The 25,110-nt window shown below is 44.7% G+C and overlaps 3 protein-coding genes across 21 annotated transcripts in view; 2 read left to right on the top strand and 1 right to left on the bottom strand.

Moving 5' to 3' along the window:
- The first annotated feature begins 34 nt into the window (after nt 1-34).
- On the top strand, nt 35-14,012 carry XRCC6 (X-ray repair cross complementing 6). 3 transcript variants are annotated; one of them, XR_010468995.1, is made up of 12 exons: nt 35-309; nt 458-567; nt 1,074-1,212; nt 3,079-3,333; nt 4,196-4,379; nt 5,725-5,911; nt 7,093-7,261; nt 8,365-8,526; nt 9,829-9,958; nt 10,597-10,710; nt 11,469-11,582; nt 12,350-14,012. XR_010468995.1 is itself a non-coding variant. In XM_005514955.4 (12 exons), exons 1-12 carry the CDS (start codon nt 222-224, stop codon nt 12,544-12,546), a joined length of 1,836 nt encoding a protein of 611 aa, XP_005515012.3. In that variant the 5' UTR covers nt 36-221; the 3' UTR covers nt 12,547-14,012. The 3 variants fall into 3 exon arrangements, 2 of the variants coding, with proteins under 2 accessions (XP_005515012.3, XP_021138317.2); XM_005514955.4 differs by having other exon boundaries at nt 36-309; nt 10,597-10,697; XM_021282642.2 differs by having other exon boundaries at nt 37-305; nt 10,597-10,697.
- Nucleotides 14,013-14,172: 160 nt separating this feature from the next.
- On the bottom strand, nt 14,173-18,169 carry SNU13 (small nuclear ribonucleoprotein 13). The gene is made up of 3 exons (XM_065046187.1): nt 17,980-18,169; nt 16,988-17,108; nt 14,173-16,020 (listed from the first exon to the last, which is right to left on the bottom strand). Exons 1-3 carry the CDS (start codon nt 17,980-17,982, stop codon nt 15,758-15,760), a joined length of 387 nt encoding a protein of 128 aa, XP_064902259.1. The 5' UTR covers nt 17,983-18,169; the 3' UTR covers nt 14,173-15,757.
- A 1,521-nt stretch (nt 18,170-19,690) lies between these two features.
- LOC102086632 (coiled-coil domain-containing protein 134) overlaps nt 19,691-25,110 on the top strand; it is a 47,751-nt gene continuing 42,331 nt past the window's right edge. For 16 of the 17 annotated variants that reach the window (XR_010468978.1, XM_065046028.1, XM_065045958.1 and 13 more), the window contains exons 1-4: nt 19,691-19,844; nt 20,180-20,303; nt 22,674-22,724; nt 24,758-24,831. Coding sequence is in view for 16 of the 17 variants with exons in the window: in XM_065046028.1 (XP_064902100.1) it covers nt 19,707-19,844; nt 20,180-20,303; nt 22,674-22,724; nt 24,758-24,831 (387 nt within the window). In the remaining variant the exon portion in view is untranslated. The remainder of the gene's footprint in view (nt 19,845-20,179; nt 20,304-22,673; nt 22,725-24,757; nt 24,832-25,110) is intronic. The other variant, XM_065046075.1, reaches the window with a different exon arrangement.

Here is a 25,110-nt window from a genome sequence, read left to right as displayed (position 1 = left end):
CGCGACTCCCTTCCTCTCCCTCCATTGGTCAGAGTTACTATGGGAGGTGTGCCGCCCGGTGAGTGGCAGGCAGCCACGCGCGGCGCGTGTTTGCGGCGGCTGTTTGGCCGTTGAGCGCCGGTAAGAGCAGGCGGGGCCGGCTCGTGCGGCCAGTGCAGGCAGGGGCCGCCCCTCCCCCTCCGCCGGCGGCTGCGCGACCGTTTGGCCTCGCGCCGGGAGCCATGTCGGAGTGGGGGTCCTACTATCGCGGCGAGGGCCCGGAGGAGGACGAGGAGCAGGAGCAGCAGGAGGAGGGGGCCGAAGCGGTCGGTAAGGGCCACCTCCGCCCTCCCCATCCCCTTCCCTCACGGAGGGCAGCCCGCGGCCCGCTGCCCTCGGGGCTTGGCGGGTTTGGCCCTTCCCGCCTTCAGCGGGCGGAGACGGCCGTTGCTAAAATTGTTTCCCTTGCTCTCCGTAGCGGACTACAAGGTCTCGGGCCGGGACAGCTTGATTTTCTTAGTCGATGCCTCTAAGGCCATGTTTGAGTCCGAGGAGGACGAAGTGACTCCGTTCGACATGACCATCCAGGTAAGGCTGCGCAAGGAGCCTCGGGGCACTTTGCAAACCCTCTGGCGATTGCCTCCCGCACCGTCGTGGGCATGGCTGCCTGGTTGTCCCTCTGCTTGACCTGCTGGGGTGAGGTCACTGTGAAACTCAAGCAACTCACATTGGCTGTGGGTTTGGAAAGATCCATTGCCTGGTGGGCCGTGTCCGGAGTTTGGTGAGGGAAGCATTTATAGAATGAGTGATCAATCCACGTTCAGGGTGGTGTCTTTGAGAGATCTTTATTTCGTTGATCTTGCTAGTATAAAGTGAATGCTAATGAAAAATGTATAAAGCTGTGTACTGAAAAAATATATCGAAAAACAAGATCTCAAATTCTTCTGGTGGAGTTTAGCTTAAAGCATTCATTACAGTTCTTCAATTTGCTAGAGCCTACTTGTATAAACTGCTAATTGCCAAAGTCAGAACTTTGGCACTCGTACTGCAACTGATTTTCTTCATATTTTGACCTGTGTGCTTTATTTTTTCAGTGCATCCGGAACGTGTATACTAGCAAAATTATTAGTAGTGACAAAGACCTGTTAAGTGTCGTGTTCTACGGTACAGAAAAGAACAAGAACTTAGCAGATTTCAAGCACATTTATGTTCTTCAGGAGCTGGACAATCCAGGTAAAGGCAGTAAAGTGATACGAAGGTTATGTAGAAGGATGGAGTAAGGAAATTGTTTAGTAGTATTGTTAGTAACAGGCCTCTCTGTCAGATAAATTTTTAAAAAATCCTGTTACTGAGATGTGTTGTGAGGGTCATAGTTTTAGAAATTTACTGAAAGCTTAGAAACTTAGTGGGAGCTTAGCTTTCTGTTATAGGTGGTTCGGATCCCTTTCCTGTGTCTTCTCTTTTAATGTGATTGTTCACTTGCTGTCTGCCAAAGCTAAGAGGATCTCAACAGAACTGTTTAAATAAAGCCCATTGTGTTTCTACAGCGCTTTAGGATAGTTCATGTACATGCTAAGGCATCATGGATTCCAGCTGATGGAGAATATCACAGAATGGGTGAGGTTGGATGGGATTTCTGGATGGAGGTCGTCTTGTCCAACCCCTCTGCTCAAGCAGAGTCAGCTACAGCGGGTTGTCCAATATGTTACCTGTTTAGGGTGTTCTCCTTCTTTATTTTCATAGTAAGTTTTACAGTTCTTGAATTTAGCTCTTCCATTTCCTAATAATTTCTTAGAGTTACCTAGAATGTACTTGATAACAACTGCCAGTTGCTGAATTAGAAAAGGTAGAAGGAGTAGTGCGAAGAATGCATGCTAGTGGTGACAGATTCTCTGGCAGCAGAGAGTCTAGCGGGGGGATTTTGTCTACTAGCTTTTAATAGCAGCCTGTGTCTCTGAGGAGGTTTTACTTTACTGTCTTAACTAGGAGGTGCGTGTTAGTGTTCTTGCTATCATGCTTTGATAACGTGTAGGATTCTCCTGTAAGAACTGTGTCTTGTCCTAGTTTCAGCATCTATTACAATGGGGACCTGGCAAGACTGCCTGAGGGTCTTCTCCCTTTTCTGACAGCAAGTGCCTCAGGCTTCTCACTCATCCTTTTTTCTCCTCATTCCCTACTTGCCCTTTTTCCTGTGTTAGAGGCAGTAGCTTCACCATGATGATAAAGACAGTGCAGGTGTGTTTTGTTAAAAATGAGAATTTGTTACCCCTGAAGAATAGCATTTTCTGGAGAAAGAAGAAATAGTATAGTTAGTTATTATGTGGTGCATAATAATAAATAGTTACGCTATTAAATAAATGACTGCTGCGGAAATGAATATAAAATAGGGAGGTGGGCAAAGACATTTTCAGATGAGATTTCAAAAGTGCTATAGAATTTGAGTGAAAGACGAAGAAGCTCTGCAGAATGCAGTAGCTGAAAAATTAAGGCTTATCTCCCTTTCTAGAGTTATGGGAGAAGACAGAGAACCTGCTGTTAGACAGGTGGGGCAAGAAGTCATAGTTGGGCTGGGGTAATCTGCAGAGCTTTAAAAAGGCTGTGCATGCCTGTCCTGAATGTTGCTGTGCTCCATGTGGTGATCTATGTTCTGCATCTGACCTCTAGGTTCATTCGATCTGGCATGTGGGGTAAGGGAGCAGGAGGAATTCTCCACCTTCCCAACGTGCCATGGAGACAGAGGTTGTATTTCAGGCTCCTCTCCTGTCTCTGGTGGCACAGCAGTCTGCCATGCCTCTGCAACAGATGAAATTGCTGCCTGTTTCCCTCCCCAGCAGGAAGACCCCCCCACATTGGTGCCAGGGCATTTTGTGTCCTGTTGGCCCCAGTAGGTGCTTTCAAGTGGTAACTGGCTGCAATATTGCAATTGTCGGCCTGTGCTGAACAATTTTCTCAGCCAGCTGTTCAAAGGGCACCACCATGGAGGTGCAAGGGGACGTTACTCAGATTTCGGCTGCAAGGGACCCTTGTTGCATATTTAAAAGAGTTTGCAGTACTTCTTTCAGTATTTCTAATGTGTGTGAATGCTATTATCTCCCTTAGGTGCAAAGCGTGTTCTAGAGCTGGACCAATACAGGGGGCATAAAGGACAAGCACTTTTCCGTGAGACCTTTGGCCACAATGCTGACTATTCACTGGGTGAAGCACTCTGGGCCTGCTCTAATCTCTTCAGTGATGTCCGCATCAGACTGAGCCACAAAAGGATCATGCTCTTCACCAACGAGGATGACCCTCATGCCAGTGACAGTGCTAAAGCCAAGCTGGCCAGGACCAGAGCTGGGGATCTCAGAGACACAGGTCATTATTTTCCCCTCTAATTTCAGGTAGAATAAAAGTGATGTATCCTTGCAGCAGATGTTAACTGCATTACACGCTTGTGATGGAAGAAGAATATAAAATTATCAGAACTAGGGAAACTTTCTGAAGCTTTCTAAATTAAAAATTTGGTATCTAATCTAAGTTAGAAAATCTGTTATCCAATTGTATCCAACAACTAGCACTGATTTTCTAGGATCTCACCTTCCGCTCTGATAGCATAAAACAGGACTTGAGATGGCTGTGGAAAACAAACTACTTTATTTTGATGTTCCACCATTTTCCAGGAAGGGAATAATGACACTAAGCAAACACAAAAGGAAAATTACTTTAATGGCTCCATTTTGAATTAGCTGAAGAACAGTAACTTGAGCTCAAGACTAGAGAGCAAATGCTTCGTTAGTTCAACAGTTAATATGTGGCTCAGTTAACTGGTGTTTTTGTAGTTCGGCAGATGTGCTGGATCTAGAAGCTGTGAGGTTTCCTTGGTCCATTAGCCCTTAGAACTGGGAAAGGGGAATTTCTGAACTCATTATTTCCCTCTTTCCCTGAGGTAAGATTATGTTTTATGGGAGCTTGTCAGAGCTGTTTTGTACACAATGTTGTCCAGATTCTTAATTAGGGAGGAAACATTTTCTATACTACATTATTTTGACTGAAGTTGAAGAACGCCTTTTGCCTCTTTCTGTAGAAACTTTCACACCTGGTGCAGATGACAATTTGGAGCTTATTCTTGCCTAAATTCTTTGCTTAGATAGAGAAATCTAGGAGCGCTGAGAAACATGCCAATGTAAGAAAAAAGCAGTTTCTATGATCCTCCTCCCATCTCTTACTTTGTTTCTAGGTATCATCCTGGATTTGATGCACTTGAAGAAGCCTGGAGGGTTTGATATCTCTTTGTTCTACAGGGATATCATAAATGTAGCAGAGGATGAGGACCTTGGTATCCAGCCTGAGGAGTCAGGGAAACTGGAGCATCTCAGGAAGAAAGTACGAGCAAAGGAGACAAAGAAACGGGTTTTAGTCAGGTTTGTGCTTAGTTATGTCATCATTCAATGGAAGCACCTCATGTTATTTCTAGACTGCATCTCACCTCCCTTTTCTGGAATGACTGGTCTATAAGAGCATCAGTGCTTTCATTCTTCAGTCTTAATTCCTTAGTCCAAGATTGGTGTTTCTTCTGTAGCTTCAAAGGATATCGGTCTGTGATGGATGAGAAGAGTGGGGAGTGAAGGCCACCACTAGGCTTCCTTTTTGTTCAGTGTGATGTCTCTTGTATTGAGCTTGGCCAGGTATGATCATTTTTCAAAAAATGACATCACTGCCAAGTAAAATAATTTCAAAAAAATCTGCAACATATAAAATGGTTAGTTTATGGTGAAATCTGATTGATATGAGGCTTTTAACTCAGAAAAATATCATCTCAGTGTGACTGGTAGGTATTTTGGCTTCTTAAGTAGTTAACGTAGCCAGTCTGTCCAGGCACTTGGTGTGGATTCACAGAGCATTGATATTTCTGATCTCCTACTGAAAGATTAGAAATACTTACAGAGAGATTAAAGGGATCTTGACAAAGCAGATAGAAAGTATTTTTGGAATTACATACTCCATAACAGTTGTTTTTTTTTTAATGAGTGAGTTCACAGCAGAATGATGTGGAAGCACAGTGAGGGATTGAACTTCACAGTCTAGTGTTTTTTTAATATATATTTTTAAAAAATTCCAACCTGAGCTGTTGTCACTGGCATTCTTGTTTCTGCTCACAGCTTTATTTTCCTCTTCTGGGGATGTTCCTCAAGTTTTCTAAGATTTGAGGAGGGAGAATCATGTAGCAGGGATACCTCTCAGAGGAGTGGAAGTAACGTTCGCAGCAATTCACTGTTCTGCTCTCAGAACTTGAAGATTACTTCCAATTTTAAACCTTTACTTCTGAATTTTTATCTTTTTTTTTTTTTTTTCTTAAATTATGGTATTTTTTCCCTTGATGTGGTTCTTTGGGGGAATTTTGCCTTCTGCATGAACAGCTGCGTGACTTCACAGGTCACATTGCATTAAGCACGAGTGGGCTGCCCGAATGTGAACGTGTCCTGTGCTCTGCTTGAGCATAACTGCCCTTCAGAGTGAAAAAAAGGTGAAAGAAATATGGTAAATTATTTGTGTTTAAATAATTTTTATGACCAGAAATGACAATATTGCAAGAATGTTTTTAGACAAGTGAGATTATGACTCAAGTAATAGTATGTTTCCAGAGATACATGTGATTTTGGGGAAGAGAACAGCAGGAGGTCAAAGAAAATAAGTTATCTGAGATGACTTTCTATTTAAAAAGTGATCTTTTTGGAGTCTCAAGTCTGTATCTGTGTTTTTACACAGGTTAAATCTGTATTTGAACAAAGATCTGTCGCTTTCTGTTGGTGTTTACAACCTTCTTCAAAAAGCTTATAAGCCATACCCCGTGAAGCTTTATCGGGAAACTAATGAACCAGTTAAAACGAAAACAAGGATGTTTAATGGAAAAACAGGCAGCTTGCTCGTGCCAAGTGACACAAAAAGAGCTCAGGTAACGTACTGATTATGTGCCTGCTTTTCTCCATCTCTGTGATGTTGAGGGGAGATTCTCTTGCTGCTTTTTTATTGTGTTCTGCTTTCAGGATAAGATGCAGAAATATTTACTTCTGTATACCTTCTGGAGATAGCATGGTCACATTGTATGCTATGCAGAGTGAGAGGATGTTGTTTCTCTGGCACGACTGTGAAGAGAAAGCAGAGCTGCTGGTGGGAGTGCACTCAGGAGCGCAAGGCATTTCTTTCTGTAAAGCAGAATCAGGTTGTCAGGGCTTGACCTTATGTGGCCTTGTGCTATTACTGATGGTGTTATCTTTTGATTCATTTGGAACAGATTTTGTCCGTTTAATTATTAAATTATTTTAAAATAATTATTATTATTAAACAGAAGTGTGAATCAGAGGGGGGTTGGAGCTCTTTCAAAACGAACAAAAAAAAGGTGTGTTACCTTTTGGTTTTCTGTTATTTTGTTCTTTGCCTTCCTGCTTGATAGTTTGGCTGATGTAGATTGAATGTCATGTGCTGTTCAGGCACAGCCTTATTTGAAAGCATGATATGCAGTTGCTAAGAATATTGTCACAAGCACACTTTGTGTGTCCTTCTGTGACAAAGGCTCTTAAAATTGTAGTCCTCAAATTAAATAATAAGTTTATTTATACTGGGCATTAGTTTCTTGAAATAAAGTAAGGGAGATGAACAGAAGGCTGAGCATTAAGTCTTGGACTTAAGCATTAAGCAGCTGGACTACAGTATGTTTTCATGTTTGCAGTGTATAAGTGATGCTTCAAAAGTGTTGTTTTTCTGCCAGGAGTAGATTGCTGAAGTGCATCTGTTGAAACACGTTTAGAATCAGACAGGACCTCATCAGGTCACTCAGGGTTTGTTTGGGACAGCTCCGAAGAGCTCCAAGGATGAGATGTGACAGCCTCTCTGTGCAGGGTCTTAACCATTGTCTTAGGAAAGAGCATTTCACTAATGTCCAGGTAGAATTTCTCTTGGGATAATGGTCACAGACTTGATTTGCCGTTTCAGTGTGTGGTAATGATGGGAGTTTGCTCTGTCTTGTCCATAACTCTTCTCAGTAGTGAAAAACAGTGATTGCATCCCCACCCCCCACACCAATCTTCCCATTTTTTTTATGCTGGCAGCACTACTATCTGCTTTTCCCTGCTTTAGACATATGGAAACCGCCAGATTGTGCTGGAGAAAGACGAAACAGAAGAATTAAAACGGTTTGATTCTCCAGGCTTGTTTCTGATTGGCTTCAAACCACTTTCTATGCTAAAACTGCACCACCATGTCAGACCCTCCCAGTTCATCTATCCTGAAGAGTCTGTAATAAGTGGTAAGTGAAGACACCAAGATTCACCACCTTGCATTAGGGTAACCAGCTGATTCATAGGGTGTTTAAGTGGGGATCACTGAGTGTAAAATCTTTGTCTAACTTTAAAACTTGCTAATGTTAAAAAGTATAGAATTAACTGTTACTGCCCTTCTCAGCTCCAGTTAATTCTTGTTTTCTTCAAAAGCCAAAGAGATTATTTGTCTTCATATTTCATCCATCATGACAAGCAGCTGATCACACTATGCAAATGTAGTCCCCAAATATTTGGTTTTGTCATTCATGAAAGTAACAAATCCTGGTACTACCTGAGAAGAAGGCAAAAGTTGTTTTTTAAAAAAAAATATGTATAAAAAAAACAACCCCCAAAGCAGTGAAGATAATTACTGTTCCTAAATCCGTATCAGCTCAGAGTGGAAAAACAATGCTCAGGAAGCACGGTTGAGTTAACAGCACTTTATGGGCTTGTAAAGAGAGGAGAGGATGCTTAGGACTGCTTTTCCTCCCCTTTTTATGTATGTATGTAAGTCTGCTTATCTAGAAATACAGTATTAATCCATTCCAAGCTGCAATACTGCAGTGGATAAAGAGGACTGAATTACAGTCAGATGGTTTGTGGTGTCTGACTAAAGAAGAACCTTTCCACTAGCTTCTCCAGCTTAGCAGCTTCCTGAATCTTATGTCTCAGTCTTTTCCTGGCCACTGTATCTGGTAAAATACAAAGCAAATGTGTGCCTCGAGAGAGGAATATTGCAATCTGAATTCTTAGTATGTTACTTCTGCAAAAGGTCTTATGATATGCTGCTACTATGATGTCCCACCTGACCAGAAGGAGGCTTTGTAGATACCTGTTTCAAGTTTTCAACTGTATTTCGTTGCTCAGATGCCAGTGATTTCATTTCTTTCATCAGAACTCTCACTGCTCTGGCCATGAGAGACACTAACGTTGTCAATTTCGAGGGTACCCCTTTAAAAAGTTACTTTTAACCTTGTGAATATTGCAAGCATCTTAAAGAAGTCACAAGTATTGAAACTAATATGTAGGGTCACATTCCTGAACAAAGAGCAAAGTTGTCAAACTGACCAACACAGTCTTTGCTTTGCAGGGAGTACGACGCTATTTAATGCCTTATTGATGAAATGCTTGGAGAAGGAGGTGATGGCACTGTGCAGATACACCACCCGGAGGAACACTCCCCCTCGCTTCGTGGCCCTGGTTCCCCAGGAGGAAGAGGTGGATGAGCAGAAAGTGCAGATAGCTCCTCCAGGTATGGGAGGAGATGCTGCCTTTCCCTGCACAACTGGATGCTGTCAGCATAATAGCTTCCTCTGTTGTGTAAAAGTATTCCCAGTGCTGCTCCCCTTAAAGCTGGGGACAGTGCTTTCCAACATCCCTTTTCTTCAGTTTTCTCATTGTGAGCATCTCATGTAGAATCTGTTTTTAAAACTTCAGTTGCATCAGTGCTTGCTTAGGTGTAACATGGCTACAGTGTTTTCCCACCGCCTACCTTTTTTTTTTCTTTAAGCAGATTAAAGTAACTGACCTAAAAATTAAAAGCCTGTTTCTCTGTTTGCTGACTGGATAGAATGTCTTTCCCTGACTTTTATTGCATCCTTGCATACATTTTTAAAGCCTTAATTGCAGGAGAAGAATGGACTCCAACAACTCTATGATAGTTATAAACTGAAGCCATTTAATGCAAAATTTGATCAGGTTATATAGTCTTAAACTGCTGATTATGTAGTTACATTATTTATACTTGGATAATTATAGTTAGATTACGCGCTACTTACATTTTTCTAGCTAATACATGATTGGTTGCTATCTCAGACACTCATCACCTCCCATGTCTCGCCACAAACTACTTTAATTCCTCATTCTCCTCTTCATCAACTTTCTTGCCCATTCTGTGTGGTCAAGGACTTTCCAGTGACCCATCACTTGTGGCCTAGATCAGCTCGATGTAGTCTTGCTCACTGCACAGATGTCCATTTTTTTCCAGAAACGTTTCCACACTTAATTAGTTAGTCTCACATACTGAGCCTTGCACCATAGCAGCTGAGCGGGGAATGATCAGGGAGCAAAGGCAGAACTCTTGCTCTTTTCTATTTTCTCACCTCTTTAACTGGGAAATACTCTTCTGGAAAGGATGTAAAGGAGGAGAATAGTGCTGCTGTGTACGATGTAAAGCATTTCAGAAATAAAATGTGGGCATTAACTTAATTTGCAAACAAGTCTTTTTCAAAGTCGTCTCCAGTGAGAGGTTAAGAAGGTGCACAAGCAGAACTCCTGTATCAAAAGCAGGTGACAAGTTTCCAGCTCTTAGCTATGCATTTATTATGAATCTCTTTAAGAAAAACGTTAGTGATGTTGGTTATATACATTGACATTGGATTTGAGTGTCGTGCTGTAGGTACTAGAAGGTATTATGGATTACTGTTGTTTACACCAGAACAGTAGCTATTTTGGGAAGTCATCAGACCTAGCTAATATGCATCTTGGTCCTACCCATAAATTATTGTTTTGAAGTGATGGTTCCACATAACCGTTCTCTGCTCTCTCTGTGCAGGTTTCCACATAATTTTCTTACCATACGCAGATGACAAACGGAACGTTGATTTTACAGAAAAGGTGCCAGCCAGTCGAGAGCAGGTAGACAAAATGAAGGAAATAATTCAAAAACTCCGATTCAGATACAGGTACATGGAGATAAATAGTGTGTGTATGGGGGTGGCATGGGAAGAGAACAACACACTGTTGCTTGCTTTGCTGCATATGTTGTTCAGCTGTGGTGTCCACCAGATGGCATTTTGATGCAAATTGCTTCCCTTTGTGGTAGCTTTGTCCAAACATTATTCTTAATTATTCTGAATACCCAGGCACCACATGTAGTATGTAGCACGTTCTGGAGTTCTTTATAGAATCGCTCGTTTTCTGGGCTGTTGTTATTTGTTGCAGAGGTATCACATTTTATTGTGGTGCTGCAGATCAGACCTGGATCATTTAAATTAGAGCACTGTAGAGAGAATAGTTAGGCCTTTTTCATTATAGATAGGATACATTTTATGAAATGCTTTTATGGGAGATTTTTTTCTGCTTGTGTGGAAAGTAGCATAACTGGTATTGAAGTACAACACCACGGTCTCCATTTGTCTCACACAGCTTTCTAATGTGGTTGATGCATGACAGCATGGTGAGAGGAAAAGCAGTTCTGATGAGGTGGATTGTTATGTGGGAAAGAGGGAAGTTTTACTCTGAAATAAATTGGTGGCAGATCTTATGTGTCTTGTCTGTCTTCTTGGAAGCATGCTTTGACATTTTGGGGGATTCTTGACAGGACTGACAGCTTTGAGAACCCAGTTTTGCAGCAGCACTTCAGGAATTTGGAGGCTTTGGCACTGGATATGTTGGAACCAGAACAAGCTGAGGATCTTACAAGTGAGAATTATTGGTGGGTGTGAAGGGAGGTGGGATAGAGGGTTCTTGACTTTCTTCTAAGTCAGAGATATGCTACAAAAAAAACCAAAATGTCATTTTAAAAAGTTTTAGTTGTGTGCAGTTGCAAGATGTATAATTCTGGATATGTCCATTCTGAATTATCGAAACAGTACTTTCTAATGCTGTCACTTTTAAGGTAAAGGAAAAATTGATCACCCTCCAAAATTAAAATGGAATCACCTTTCTTCTGTGGTGACAAATGTTTTCTCTGAAATTTGTCTCTTGAAGAGTCTTAATTAATATTTCAGACTGATAAATGGCAGAAATACTTAAAGAATTACTCTGCTAGGAGGCAGTGATACCACCTTGTGGCTGTGTTAGTTTCTGTATAAGAATAACTGGTCAAAGGATAGAAATCTACCCCCGAAGGAGAAGTTCCTTTTTTAAAATTATGTTGTACTTCAGGAATAGCATTAGAGTAATTATTCCTCTCTTCTGAAGTGATACCTAACATGTAATCTAGGTCCCTGTGCTAGATATCATTCAAATATGTGACAGAAACAAGCTGTTCTGCCTCAAACTGCTTGCAACCTTAGCTAGTAACCTGTTGTATTTCAAAAGTCTGAAATTAGACATGGGTAACATTTTGCGTGCTTACAAGACACTTGTGTGCTAGTTATTACAGAAGCACAATTGTATCTGGTGATGGCCTCGTTTAGACTTTCTGTGATCGCTCTGTTTTTGAGAGGGCAAATCTTTCTCTTTTGCCAGTGCCAAAGAATGAAGAGATGAACCGCAGGCTGGGCAGCCTGGTGGAGGAGTTTAAGCAACTGGTTTATCCCCCTGACTACAATCCTGATGGGAAGGGTGTAAAGCGAAAACAAGGTAAACAATGACAGTGCAGACACCCAGCATGGTGTCTGTGTTCTTTGTTTAGAGGCTTCTGCATTTTCAGTTTGTCTCATAGTTTAAAGAAGCTGCTTGTGCAGTAGCTCTTTACTCCTCTCCACAACGAAGTGGACTTAGGTCCAGCAGTGATTCTTAGAGAGCAGAAGATATTGTGGTATCCAGCTAGAGAACTGCTGGAATGAGAAACTGCACAGTGAAAAAACAGAGAAGTATAGGAAGCAATGTGGGTTAATTACTGCAAAATGCATATTTATTATTAATAACTTCGGGTTTTTTACAACAACATAGTGAAATTGTTCATGCTTTGTGTTCTTGGTGAGGAAGTAGACTCTTATGCATGGGCTGTTTAGCCAGTCCCAGATAGGCATCTTTAGGTCGAAATATCTAAGTAATGCTGAGGTACATGTATAGTTTGGGAGTCTATGAAACTGCAGAAAGTGGGAGTGTGGAATCGTTGCAGTCTCCTGAATAGATGAGAATCCCTTAAAAGTTTGAGGATGGTCTTTACATCGAAGCACAAAGTTTCATACTTGAGTTTGAGATCACTTGTATCAATGAAACATAATATATGACTTTCGTAGTGAGTGATACCTACTTCATAAAACAAAATATGGAAACTAGGTCTGTGGGTGTGTAGGTAGCTGTTAAAGTACCATCCGCTAATGGCCATGAACTGTGGTATGTATAAGAAACCTTAATGTCTTTCTAATAAACTTTGTTAAATCTAAAATTTATCTTTCTAGCTTCTGATGGTCAAGCTGACAAGAGGCCCAAGGTAGAAATCTCGAAAGATGAGCTGCGGAGACATGTGCAGAAGGGCACTCTAGGCAAGCTCACGGTACCTGTTCTGAAGGACGCATGCAGGCTTTACGGGCTGAAGGGTGGGGGGAAAAAGCAGGAGCTCATGGACGCGCTAACTGAATACTTTAACGAACACTAAGCAGGAGCAGAAGACCCTGGCTGACTTCTGTCTGCTTAAAGTTTTGGTTGTCTTACGTGGATGTTCTGTCCGTTTAATCTTGCTATGGAGGAGAAGGCAACTTAATGTTGCTGAATCCAGCAGTGGAGAAACTTCTTACTCTTAGTTGTAGAAACTTCTCTGCAAAGTTTGATTCTGTTCACAGTAGCCAAAGGCAGAGTTAAATTCTCTGCTAACTCAGGTCACCCACCGCAGGTAAACACAGTTGTGCCTTCCTGGTTTCTTAAAAGAAGTTATTTTGGACTTATTTTGCAACAATGGCTATACCATATTTGCATCATAAAGGTGGCAAAACTCACTTCAGTGTAAGAAAACAGAATGATCTGTTTTACTGACGCTGCATGAATTCAAACAGCAGGTCAAGTCCGTGTAATAACAGAGGGTATAAATGTGTTGCATTACTCCTGCTCTCCAAAACAGCCTGTCAGTATCAGTACTTGTAATCAAATTGGGCTGTTTTTCATCATTGGTGTTAAAAAGATCACCAGCAGATCATAAAGGAGAAAATAATTACTAGGAAGCAGTAGCCAGTCTTTTGGGAAAAAAGCCAGAATTTCATAAAGCTGCACAGCTAGGTCTTTCATTTTTAAACAGTAAGAGCAAAAGTTAGCTTAAAAAAAGCAGAGAAAAAAAAAAAGAAAAAGTCATGTTTCCTGGAAGCCTACAAGCACTTACCTCAATTAAATTACTGAGATGGCAGCGAGGTTTTCCACCTCTGTAGTGACTATGGGCCAGACTGTCATGCAGGCTTCTGTACTCAAATCTGTGCTTCAAAAATTTTTAAAAAAAGCAAGTTGTGGAGAGTAGCCCTTGTTACTTCCAGTATTAATTTTTAATCATACTTATGGAGGCTGCATCTGGGGCTGTCCGTGTTTTGGTTTTTAAACTTCCATGCCTGGCAGGCCTCACTTGTCTTGCAGTGCCAGATGATTAAACCCAATAGTCATTGCCCTTGCTCTAGAAAGCCGTTCTTATTGTTTAGCTAAACTCTTCCTACGGGATGCAAACATGGTATACATGATGTATCAGTTTTGGTCTGTATGGTGTTTTTAGGTATTCCTGTGTTTGGCACACAAACTATTGGGCAACTTATCGAAGAATTAAGTCATATATTAAGGTCATGCCCAGGCTGTAATGTGGCCCATGTATGGGAGCCAGCTATGAATGCTCTCTTGGTGGTGGGAACACTCTGGCTATGCCAGCACACTGCTTGCTTCCACCTCCACACGGCTCCTCTCAAAGGAGCAGTTAGCCTGTGGTGAGCTCTGCAGTGTTGAAGCTTGTGTCTATTATACTTTCCGTCGTTATTTTTAATAAACATTTGTCTAAGCAATCAATTTATTTTGCCCTTTGGTAAAGAAGTTACCGTCAATGCTTGTCTTAGCAAAACTTGAATGCAATAAAATAGTGAGAGTATCCTGTCCTTAGTTCTGTGAGGTTTTCATTCACCAAGTGCCCCTTTGGCTTTTCTCTACTTGCTGAGCTCCAGGGACAATGCTCCAGGCTTTGGATGATTATGGTGTTTTGTTTAGGTTACTAGATCTTCCTGCTGGTGATGGATGGCTTCACAGCAGAAAATTTAGACAGTTTTGCTTGCTCAAGAATGCTTTATTTCTGCTCCTTATGTGCTTTGTCTTATATCAGCTGCCTTGGCGTGGTACAATAGGGCAAGTACTTTGCAAAGCTGTGGTTTTAAAGACAACTAGCTCAACTGTCAGCATCAGTAGAAGGGAACAGCTTTTCTAAATGTCATACAACTGGAAGGACTCCAAAATCTTTGTATTAAGTTCACCTCATCAAGGATATTAGTTATCAGTCATTTACAAAAATATACAGACACAAATTATATTCAGTTTTTCTTGAGCTGATTTCATCTGCTTGGGATGCACTTTCTAAATGTATGAAGTTAGTGCTTCTGTGGAAGTGTTACAGAACTTAATTTTCCCTTCTGCTGCTGTCTTTCCACACTAGCTTTGCTTTTGCATCCTGCAATAGAGGACAGGTTTGATATGACCCATTCCAACACAGATTTACACTCTTCTACTGGGAGCAGTAAGTGGATTTATTATACAATACGCACTTAACTAAAGCTGGCCTCATAAAACCAAGGCTAATCCAGAATGCTGGTGGTGCTTCATGCTTTTTCTAGAACATGAGATGATCTGTATCTAACACTGTCTTCTTGAGACACAATTTGTTTTATCTGAAAAATGACCTGCTCCCTCTTGCCTTGGCCATGACTTAAAGAGTTCAGTCAGGTGACTACAGCACAACAGCTTCCCTAAAAGCACGAGATCTATAGGGTCCTTGTTGGCCACAGCAAGCTGCTCTCTACCATGTGTTTTGTACTTAAATACCATAGGAAGCCCAAGCTCATCAGTACAGTCCACACAGAGAAAACTGGAGTATGAACTACTACACAATAGCCTTTAGGCAATCTCTGAGCAGTTTAGCTTTACACGTAGGAACACTTCAGTTAGTTGCAAATGCTTCCCTAAGGGAATGACAAATTTAGCTTTGTCAGCAATTTTATTTTTCTTTAAAAGTATTTAAAAATAACCAAGATATTTCCCCTTGTACACTGCCATAAGATTTCTGCTCCCCGTGCACCTCATACAGAAGTCTGTCTGGTTTCAAGAAAAGGGTTGTGCTGCATGTACTGATCTTGGCTCCTTCTGTTGCTACACAGTAGCTGCTGCCCACCCTCTATGGGGTCTATGCTGCTCCATCACTGAAAGCAACAACTCCAGCAGTCTGCGCACACACACTGTGCAGGGAACTGACATGCCTGATGTTCAGTAGAGTAAATCATTTAGAAGCACAGTGTTACACCTGTTAGAGGCCAAAGCTTAGCAGTGGGTTAAAAAACCCTGAGCAGGCAAACAGGGAGATAAAGGGGGGCTTTTTTTTCCTTTAAACATCAAACAGGAAATACAGTTGTACAACCACTTTTCAAGAAAGTAATACAAATGAGAATTAATGTGTTGGAGTGGAATAATAAAAAAGAGAGGGAGGAGGGGCAGAAACACTAAGAATTAAGTCATTATTAAACAAAAATATGGTGTTTTGAAATTAAACACTGATATCAAAACTATAATCCCAGCTGAAGCTAGACATTAATTCCCCCTGACTTCAACTTCCCTATTCCACACACACTTAAACGCACGGGCATTTAGACCAACAGTCTTTCTATAGCTTGCTGGACAGACTGAATCTGAGGCTTTAGCTGTGATCCCTCCTTGATGGTGATGGAGCAGGCAATGACAGGCCGGGAAACACCACATGCCCGGCCTAGGGCTTGCTTGGAGCGCACAAACACGTAAGGTACGTTCTTGTCCTCGCAGAGAAGAGGGAGGTGCAGGATGATCTCCAAGGGCTCTGCATCTGCTGCCATCACAATGAACTCCGCTATCCCTCGGTTCAGTGTTTTGGTGGCTGTAAAATAAACAAGAGTAAGTAAGGTCCCTCTGTAAAGCAACAACATTAGGAGATGTTGAAATTTGCATGAGCAAGATGGAGATCTGGTGGCAGCATGAGGACAGGCCAAGGGAAAACAGGAGCTCTAGGGCCAAGGAGGGGGTTACTCCCAGGGCTGCACCTGGGCTATGAGCCCAGCTCTGCTCTCGAGCATAGCAGAGAAATCACAAGGGAGGGAGGCCAGCCAGCGCAGGGCTGCTGACAGTGGGGGCGGGGCTGGGGTGCACCATGGATGGGGGGAGAGGGAGGAAACTGGGTTTGTTTAGCCTGGAGAAGCAAGGCCCAAGGTGGGACTTGGGGGGATGTGGCTGCTGTCTTCTACTTCAAGGGGATTGCACAAAAGGTGGAGCCAGACTGTCCTATGACCACACATGAAAAAGGACAAGTTGCAGACTGACTCTTGCCTCAGGGAGATCCTGGGAACACGCTAGAATTTTCTCTTTTTCCCCCCACTATGAGAGGGGTTTAAGCCATGGGACATGGATCCTGAGAGACTGTGGAGCTTCTATCCTTAAGGATGTGTTTTTAAAAGTCTAACTAAGCAAAATCCCAAGCAACCTGTTCCAACTGTGAAGGGAGACACTCTTTGAGCAGGCTGCACTAGAGACCTCCAGAGGTCCCTTCAAACCCAAATCTTGATGATGCTAAACTGGCTAGGCATCTGGTAGTCCCAGTGCCACCCTGCTAAAGTATGCGTGATTACAGGAAATGAACCAGAAACACAGTTTGGGCATCTAACAGAATGCTGAAAAGATTACAGCTTAGTTCTGTCCCTGAATATTGCTTCAGCAGGTGAGGAGGGAGACACAATATCCTGATCGATGTAACATTAGCGGCCTGCCGCTAGAGAGACAATTTCTAGCCACGGCTTCTCAGAAAATCCTTGCTATGATTTCTAGTATGCTTCATAACACACAGGTCTCACCTTCATTGGCTCCCTTGCGTAGCTGCTTATAGTTGCAGGACTGCTGCACAAGATCCAGTAGCGTTTTGGTGAGCTGTGCATCAGCCAGGGGGTAAGCTTTGGGGTTCACTTCTGCCTCGCTCTAGAGAAAAGAAAAAGTAAAGAGCATTACAACAGGAGCAAAGGGGGCATCATGTCCACCACATACACTGACTACTGGAGTCACCTTGCCATTCTCAGGTGCTCTGCACATACACTAAAAATCCCACTGCATTTTAACTGTAAGTAGGGATTCTCCTCATATTCAGAGTAGGCAGTATCTCTGCTCAGACAACCAGTTTAGATCCTACAAACTAGCAGCACTGGATTTACAGGGCAGTCTTCAGGCATTTGCTACCACGGATACTATACAAAATGAAGTGTTTCAGTCCACAAGGAACAACCTCCTGCCAGCAGCAAATTAACGAGCTCAGACATAAATTTTAAAGAAACGCCGAGCAGAGCACATATTAGGTTTATTGCTTCAAGTCACAAGCAGCTTCCAAACATTAACGTCAGTGGGGCTGTGGAACAGCAACAAAGTCACAAGCAGCGTCAACGACCGGCACTGCCAGAACGGCAACTCCTTCAGGTGCGGTGGCTGCAGCCAGCGCAGGGGCGGCCGGACCCGGGCCGCGCTGCTCCGCCGCCCGCCCGCACACGCAGCTAGAGCCCGGCCCCAGCCGAGCACATGCTCCCGCTGCCCGCGGGGTACAGCCGGGCCGGGACACGGAGACGGGTCGGGAAAGCGGCTCCTTCGTCACTAGGTGGCCCCAGGGCCGCCAGCCCCCCGGGCATCCCCCTGCGGGGCAGAGCACCCACAGGGCGACCCACACCCGGCCGCCGTCCCGCCCGCGGCGCCCGTCCTCCACGTGCTCCCTGCTCCGCAGCCGCCAGGGAGGCAGCGTCCCCTCACCCCGGGGCTCCCGGCGCGGCGGCCCATAACGGGGAGGCGGGCACCCGGCCCCACTCACCATGGCCGCGGCCTGGGCTTGCGGCGCGGCTCGGTGGCTCCGGTGGGCCCGAGCGCGCTGAGGGGGAAGAGGCGGGAACGCTCCTGCGCCGTGCCGCCGCCGGAAGTCAGGCGGCCACGAGCCCGGGGCGGGGCCCGGGGCGGAGACTCCGCCCCCGCGTGGTGCTGTGCGGCGTGGCGGGGCTTGCTGCCCGGGGCGTGCAGTGCGTTAGGGCGGTTCTGTGCCTTGGTTCCTCACCCGTAGCGGCGGGGGGGGCAGCGCAGGGCTGTTTCTCCGGGGCGCAGAGGGGACCCATACAGTGTTACCTGTGCGCGGGCGCCGCAGCAATGCGCGCTGTGACACAGAACGTGACCGCAGGGTCACCGAGGAACACCACCCCGTTGTTTATTTCTCCTCTGCCGAGCCCAGCTCAGCACTTCGGGTCCGCTTCCTGCTCCCCATGTCGCTCACACCGCACAGTGGCACCTCACGGGGAGCATAGTTCCTACCTGACCAGGCTGTGCAGGTGGGGGTGACCTGTGACAGGGCCCTATATGAGCACAGAATCATTTTGTTTGGAAGAGACCCTCAAGTTCATCAAGTCCAACCATTAACCTCACACTGGCACTAAACCATGTCCCTAAGAACCTCATCTACGTGTCTTTTAAACACCTCCAGGGATGGTGACTCAAACACTTCCCTGGGCAGCCTGTTCCGGTGGCTGACGACCCTTCCTGTGAAATTTTTCCTAATATCCAATCTAAACCTCCCTGGTGCAACTTGAGGCCATTTCTTCTTGTCCCATCGCTTGCTACTGGGGAGAAGAGACCAACACGCTCCATGCTACAACCTCCTTTCAGGTAGTTGTAGACACAGTAAGGTCTCACCTCAGTCTCCTTTTCTCCAGGCTAAACAGCCCCAGCTCCCTCAGCTGCTTCTCACAGGACTTGTTCTCTAGATCCCTCACCAGAGGTCTGTTTATTTTCACAACCCTTAACAGAGTGTCATGACTTTGAGTTCTAAGTCACATAGTAAACAAACTAATGCCCTAGTATCTTCCTCTTCAATTTCCTTCCCTATTCATCAGCTTAGCGGACTTGTCAGCTGCAAGAGTGAGACATATTTCCTAATGTAGATTACTAAGTAGCATTAAGCCTTCTTTGCATCAGTAGCATCATAGTATATATCCCTGTGAAGCACAATCTTCATGTGAAATTGCATGTCATTGAGACAGGCTTATATCAAAATGGAAAGACAAGTATCCACACTTCTGGCATCTCTCTGCCATGCCTGCCTGGACTTACTTTCTAAAATGAGACTAAGTTGCTTGAATCGAAATCTGTATGTCATGTGTGGTACTGAATGGGGTTATAAAGAGGGTCTACATGCAGCTTCGTTGCCCTTCTCTGAACTCACTGCAGCTCCTCCGTGTCTTTCAAAACCGAACACAGCATTTAAGGTGCGGTCTCACCAGCGCCGAGTACAGGGGGACGATCACAGCCCTGGCCCTGCTGGCCACACTATTTCTGATACCAGCCAGGGTACTTTTGGCCTTCTTGGCCACCTGGGCACACTGCTGGCCCATGTTCAGCCGCCTGTCGACCGACACCCCCAGGTCCTCCTCCGCCCGGCAGCCCCGGGAAAGCTCAGGGGCGGGGGGGACACAGCCCCGTCCGGCTCCCGCCCCGGAGCGGCGGGGAGGGCACGGCCGTGGGACACGGGTCCCGCCGGCGGCCGTGGCCTCGCGCATGCGCAGTGGCGGCCGGGCGATGGCGGCTGGGGCCGCGCGGCCCTGCGGCGGGCACGGGCCCCGCTGGGCGCTGCCGCTGCGGCCGCCGCTCTGCCTGGCCTGCGCTGTGGAGACCCTGCGCGACGGCAGCGCCTCGGTGGGCAGCGCCTGCCCCGCCGGACGCCCCTTCTCCGCCCCGGGCCGGGGCCGGGCAGAGCGGGCCTCTGCCGGCCGGTCGAGGAGCCTTGGCCCCTCACAACTGGCACTGCGACCCCCTCAGCGGTCCCCACCCCTCAGGGGTTCCCACCCTGCTGCCATGGCTGCCTCCCCTCCCACGCTGAGTTTGGGGCTGGCTGGGCATATCGTGGCACTTGGCCCACTGTAAGGCCTGGGCTGCCGGGCCCTGGCAGCACTCTGCCCCCCAGGCGGTGGGAGCAGCGGGGTGGCTGGGGCCTGGGCGCTAACTAACGGGTTCCTGTCTCTGCCCCGTAGCTGGTGCGCAAGAAGCACGTCGTCTCCCGCCTCCACGATGCCCTGGCCTGGCAGGCGCTGCCAGTCGTCCAGCTGCTGGCACCAGACGAGAGGGTCTGCGGTCATTTGATAGGAACTCTCTTTGGTAAGAGTGCTGCTGTGGCCTGGGACAGCAGCAGGGAGAAGGCAGCTACCTTGGCTTTCAATGAATGTATAAACGTGAAGCTTCTCCACATTTTAAACACATGAAAGCAAAAGAATATTGAGATGCCAAGTTCTGTGCTTCCACTACTCTGTGTTAGGTGTGTTATTACTCCCTGTGGAAAACTGCCTCTCGTTTGATTTAGAATACGTTAATTAATTTCCTTATTCGCCGAGGAGAAGGATTAGCATGTTCATAAAGCTCTTGCAATTTTCCAAAGTACCTTGACGTGTCTTTAAAGTCTTTCTGGAGAACAGGAGGTGCCTGACATATGACTCTTCCCACAATGCTCTCCATTCTGGTCCTGTGCCTCAGTGATTTCTCATCTTTCTGAACTATGGCATTATACCAAGATTCATACAGAAATGAAAGTGTGAGCTTGAAAAGGTGTTGCGTGATTCAATATCAAATGTGCAAAATACAAATTTACTTTGTGCTTTTTTTTTTTTCACACAACCACTTTACATTTGTAGAAATTCCTGTAGCCATAGGACTGTAACACCTTCTTCCTCCTGGTGGGTCAGCCTCACCAGCAGGATGTTGGGAAGTGCCTTTCCAGTAACAGACTCCGTGATCTTGAACATCTCTTACTGGTTTCTGTTCACGTAGCAGTGCTGTGGGAAAGGTCTTTGGAACATCTGAAATCTTAATGGAGAAGATATAATGATCTAAATGAGGGAACAGTAAGGCAAGGAAGAAGAAAAATGGAGGGTATGAATGTGAGTGCCTTCATAGAGCAAATATACTGGATTCCTTTAATTCCATTATCTCATTTCCACATCACAGATAATTCTTATTCTTTGGGGAAAGTGACTTACAAGCCCCTTCCCCTGCCTTGACACACTGAATAATTCAAATAGTGTTTTCCCTGTTGATTTCCCAGCACAGTGTTGTGCATATTTTGGAAGCAGCTTTGTTAGAAACAGAACTTCATGCATGTTTAGTTCTCTCCATCACACAAATTTTTATTGAGTGCTGTTTGTGTACATAACCCTATACAGATGTGGAGGGAGTGGTGCTTATGGCCAGTTCACTCCTATAGTATATGACCCTAACACAAGCTGTGCTTGCATTTCAATGCTCTTGTCTGGTTCTAGCAATTTTGTCTCTCTCTTTAAGAAACTGCACAATGGAATGGTTTTGGGACAGCTTTGAGATTTTACTGTACTTGGTGTAACTGCTGGAGCGGTTGGAATCCCAGTCTAAGCTTGGGGGTACAAATAATAAAATGTGCATTTTGGATAGAGTTTGAACGAACCAAGGGTCATTTGGTGCAAGAGTGTAAGAGGGGCCACCAAAGGTTTGAGCAATGCTGTGGAGGAAGTATTAATAGTCAATTCAGGAAAATATACTCATTTTTTTGGAGAGAGAATATTAGAATAAGCATAGACAGAAAAAAGAGGTTGAAGAGATGGTGAATTTCTGGTAAGCCCGAATTTCATGCAGCTGATATTGCAATGTTTACTAATGCTGCACGCAGATCTTTTCCAAAGGGTGAGGAAGTTACTGAGGATTGGGCAGACGAGGTAGGAAAGATGTGCTTTCTTCAGCTGCAGTCTCATGACATTGCTTTAGTTGGTCAAATTTCTGAGAGGTTATGGCATCTCCGAAGGGGAGGTAATTTGATTGGGTATGTTGGAACAAGTGGTTTGGTGTGGCGGATGTCGGGGACTGAACCAGCTGCCTGATGCTGTAGATGCCTGAAGTTGGAAGGAGCTAGGAGGTGCAGTTTCTTCTCTGCTGTGGTGTAGTAGCTTATCTTCATACATCCAATCTTATACTCTGCTTCCACAAATGATTCGTGCAGTGGAGCCTTCAGGTTCCATTTAATGTTGGAATAGTTTCCATGTGCTTTAGACCTGCTGTTTAAATTTAGTCTTGGGGTTTTCAATCCTGTGAAGGGACAATTCATGGTAACCGGTATGAATGGAAGGTAGGACAGTTAGCTGGTCTCTAACTTCTGTCATTCTAGAGTGTTGTAGTTCATATGTGTGATATTGGTTACACGCAGTGAGATGTGGTGATGGTAGCAGTTATGTATTTAATAATATATGTGAAGCCATTGACTTCAACTACAAAGTACCTAAATAATATGCAAGAGAACTGAGTGCCTTCATGTCCCTGTGTCCTGTTTATGGAGGTGTCTTTTGCGAGATTCCCTAAGAGCATCCACCTTCCTCTGACAAAGTCAGGCTGGTCTCACATGAAGTGGGTAAAACACAACAGTTGTAGAAAAAGAAAAAAATTGCAGCTCTTTTTACTAGAAGGCATTAGAAGCAGGAATGAGTTCCATGACTGTGGTTTGTCTTTTAGGGATGTTGCATACTGTGGAAGACAGTGGTGCCCTGGACCTGTTTGCAGAAGGTGAGAGGCAGATGCCATGTCTTGATTACTGACAGTTTGTGAATGGGAGTCTGTCTTGGCTGATAATAATAGTGAGATGCTCAGCTTCTACACAGCTTGAATTGGGAAAAAGCATCTCTTTGCTATCAATACAACAGTGACCAGCTCTTCCAATATTTGGGGAAGGGCGAGTGCAAGTAGATATAAATATTTAGCATTTCTCTCTGTGTGTGCTATGAATTTAGTGTCGGATCAGTATCAGTGGTAAACAAAGCCTCATCTTTGGACCTGACCGAAGTCTCAAAGCAAATGGGAACTTTCCTGTTGGCTTCAGTGAACTTTGGGCTCTACTGCTGTCTGCTCAGGACAGAGGGTATTTGGGATTTAGCTGTACAGGCTGCAGATTTCTGTTTGTGAGCAGCCCTTCATTTGAAATCTGAAGGAAATGCCTGCAAGGCTGACAAAGGAATCTCTGCAGTCCAATTAACCTTGGGCATCTCTGCTGAGTCCAGTGATCTTAGCAATGCAATGATTTCTTCCTGTCCAGCCATGAAAGATGAAAGGAAGCGTGACCAGCTCCTTTCAGAGGGGTTTCAGTTCTCAGGCTTTTGCTTGAAATAATGTTGAAAAGGTGATAAGTCTTTCTGTTATGTTACCAGTCTGTTGAGAGATGGAGAGTCTCAAATGCAGGAATTTTAGCTTAGTGTTACCTAACTAATACAATCATAGAAACATAGAATTGTTTCAGTTGAAAGAGAGCCCCAGAATCATCAAGTCCAACCATAACCTAACTTTAGCACTAAACCATGTCCCTAAGAACTTCGTCCCCAAGAATCATATCCCTAAGAACTCCTGAAAGTTTTTAGGAATTTTGAGAGTTCCGGACAGGAAAGGGCCACTAAACCATCTGTACGTCACCCATCTCAAGATATGACTCTGCTGAGCTGTGTAGCTCTTTGGCTAAAGTAGGTCTCCTAGATAAACCTCCACTATTGCCCTGGATATACCAAGAAACTGAGGATCTAGAAGTCTTTGGTATTTTTTTTAATGATGCTTTTCTAAAATACAAATCAAAAGAGTGTGTTTTTCAAATGAGTCATGCCATGACAGCAAGATACATCCAAAACAGGCTTATCAAATCCTGTGGAACAATGTTCTGCACAGGGTCTCAATAAGCTGAGTATTGCCAAGACTATCTGCGGAATATGCACGTGTCCAGGTTCTAAAGGTATCAGGAGAGTGACTTTGCTTCCTGAAACCATTCCACGGGAATATGTGTGGAGTCAGGGGCAGCCTGCCAGCATCAGACAACTCCTTTGTGATTTTTTTAGGGAAACACCAGGTGATGTGCAGCCCCTGCCTGGTAAACATAGTTTCATGTTTATTCCTTGATTAGGACAGAGCAGACAGAGTTCTTGAAGTTGCAGTGAACCAAGAATAACAGCCCTTACTAGGGGCTGAGAAGGTGATCAGTACCACAAAGGTGACAGGGATCTTGCTTCCTGGCAAGGTGTATGGGCTGACTGCAGTGAGGAGGAAAGACCGTTATTGTAGATAGGGACAGGAGCTCAGGGACAGGTGCAGCCAGGGGAGGAGCTCTCAATCTGCACCTCAGGTTACTCAGCAGTTTCAGTTCTGATATCTTCTCTGCAAAAATATGTTTTTAAAGGCCAATTTTCATACTGTAGAAAGCCTGTTTTATTCAATTTCCAGAATTTTTTATGCTTTTAAGCTAGGGCTTTGTTTCCTTTCCTTCCCTTCCTGGTTCCTTATGTTTACTTGGTGTTCTGATGCCCAATTTGTTGCTTGCAGTTCATTTCCACACATGGTTTGTAGTGTTGCTAGAGCAGGACTGCTGTAATGTTGCTGCGGAGAGCTCAAGCTGGGCGATCAGAAGTAACAGCACTGGGAATATCGATGTTACCCTGCTCTCTAAGCACCTTCGTGCTCATTTAATTTCTAAGCTCTTTACTTGCTGCTCTGCTAAAGCCCCGTGGAAGATGGATTGTGAGCGCTCTTGGGTGTGAATTACTGATCCTGTTTCTTCTGCCTAGTTCTGGTGCGGCTTGTAGTGGAGCTGAAGTCAGAACAGTACTTACGCTGCATTTTGGATGAAAGCCAAAAAGAGGTCAGTGAAGATGAGTTCCTTGCCCTTCCTTTCAATCTTTCAGAGCTTGAGGAGATGGGAACAAGTGGCCCTGCAAGACTGCAGCTACTGCAGTGGGATGTGGCCTCTGCTGTGGTGGGATGTCCTAGTGCCCGCTCCCCTGCTGTGATTTTGGCAGTGTCGGTGTCTACCCTGGAGTTTTCCTATTGCTTCCATGACACCATACAGCCATATGGCTTCATGATGTTCTTGTGAAGCTGTGTGGCTTCCCCAGATTCCTCTTTTTTTCCCTCATCATTT

This window comes from Columba livia, chromosome 1, assembly GCF_036013475.1.
Source record: "Columba livia isolate bColLiv1 breed racing homer chromosome 1, bColLiv1.pat.W.v2, whole genome shotgun sequence".
NCBI lineage: Eukaryota > Metazoa > Chordata > Aves > Columbiformes > Columbidae > Columba > Columba livia.
The sequence above is the reverse complement of the archived record's forward strand: the minus strand, read 5'-3'. Positions and strand labels throughout refer to the sequence as shown.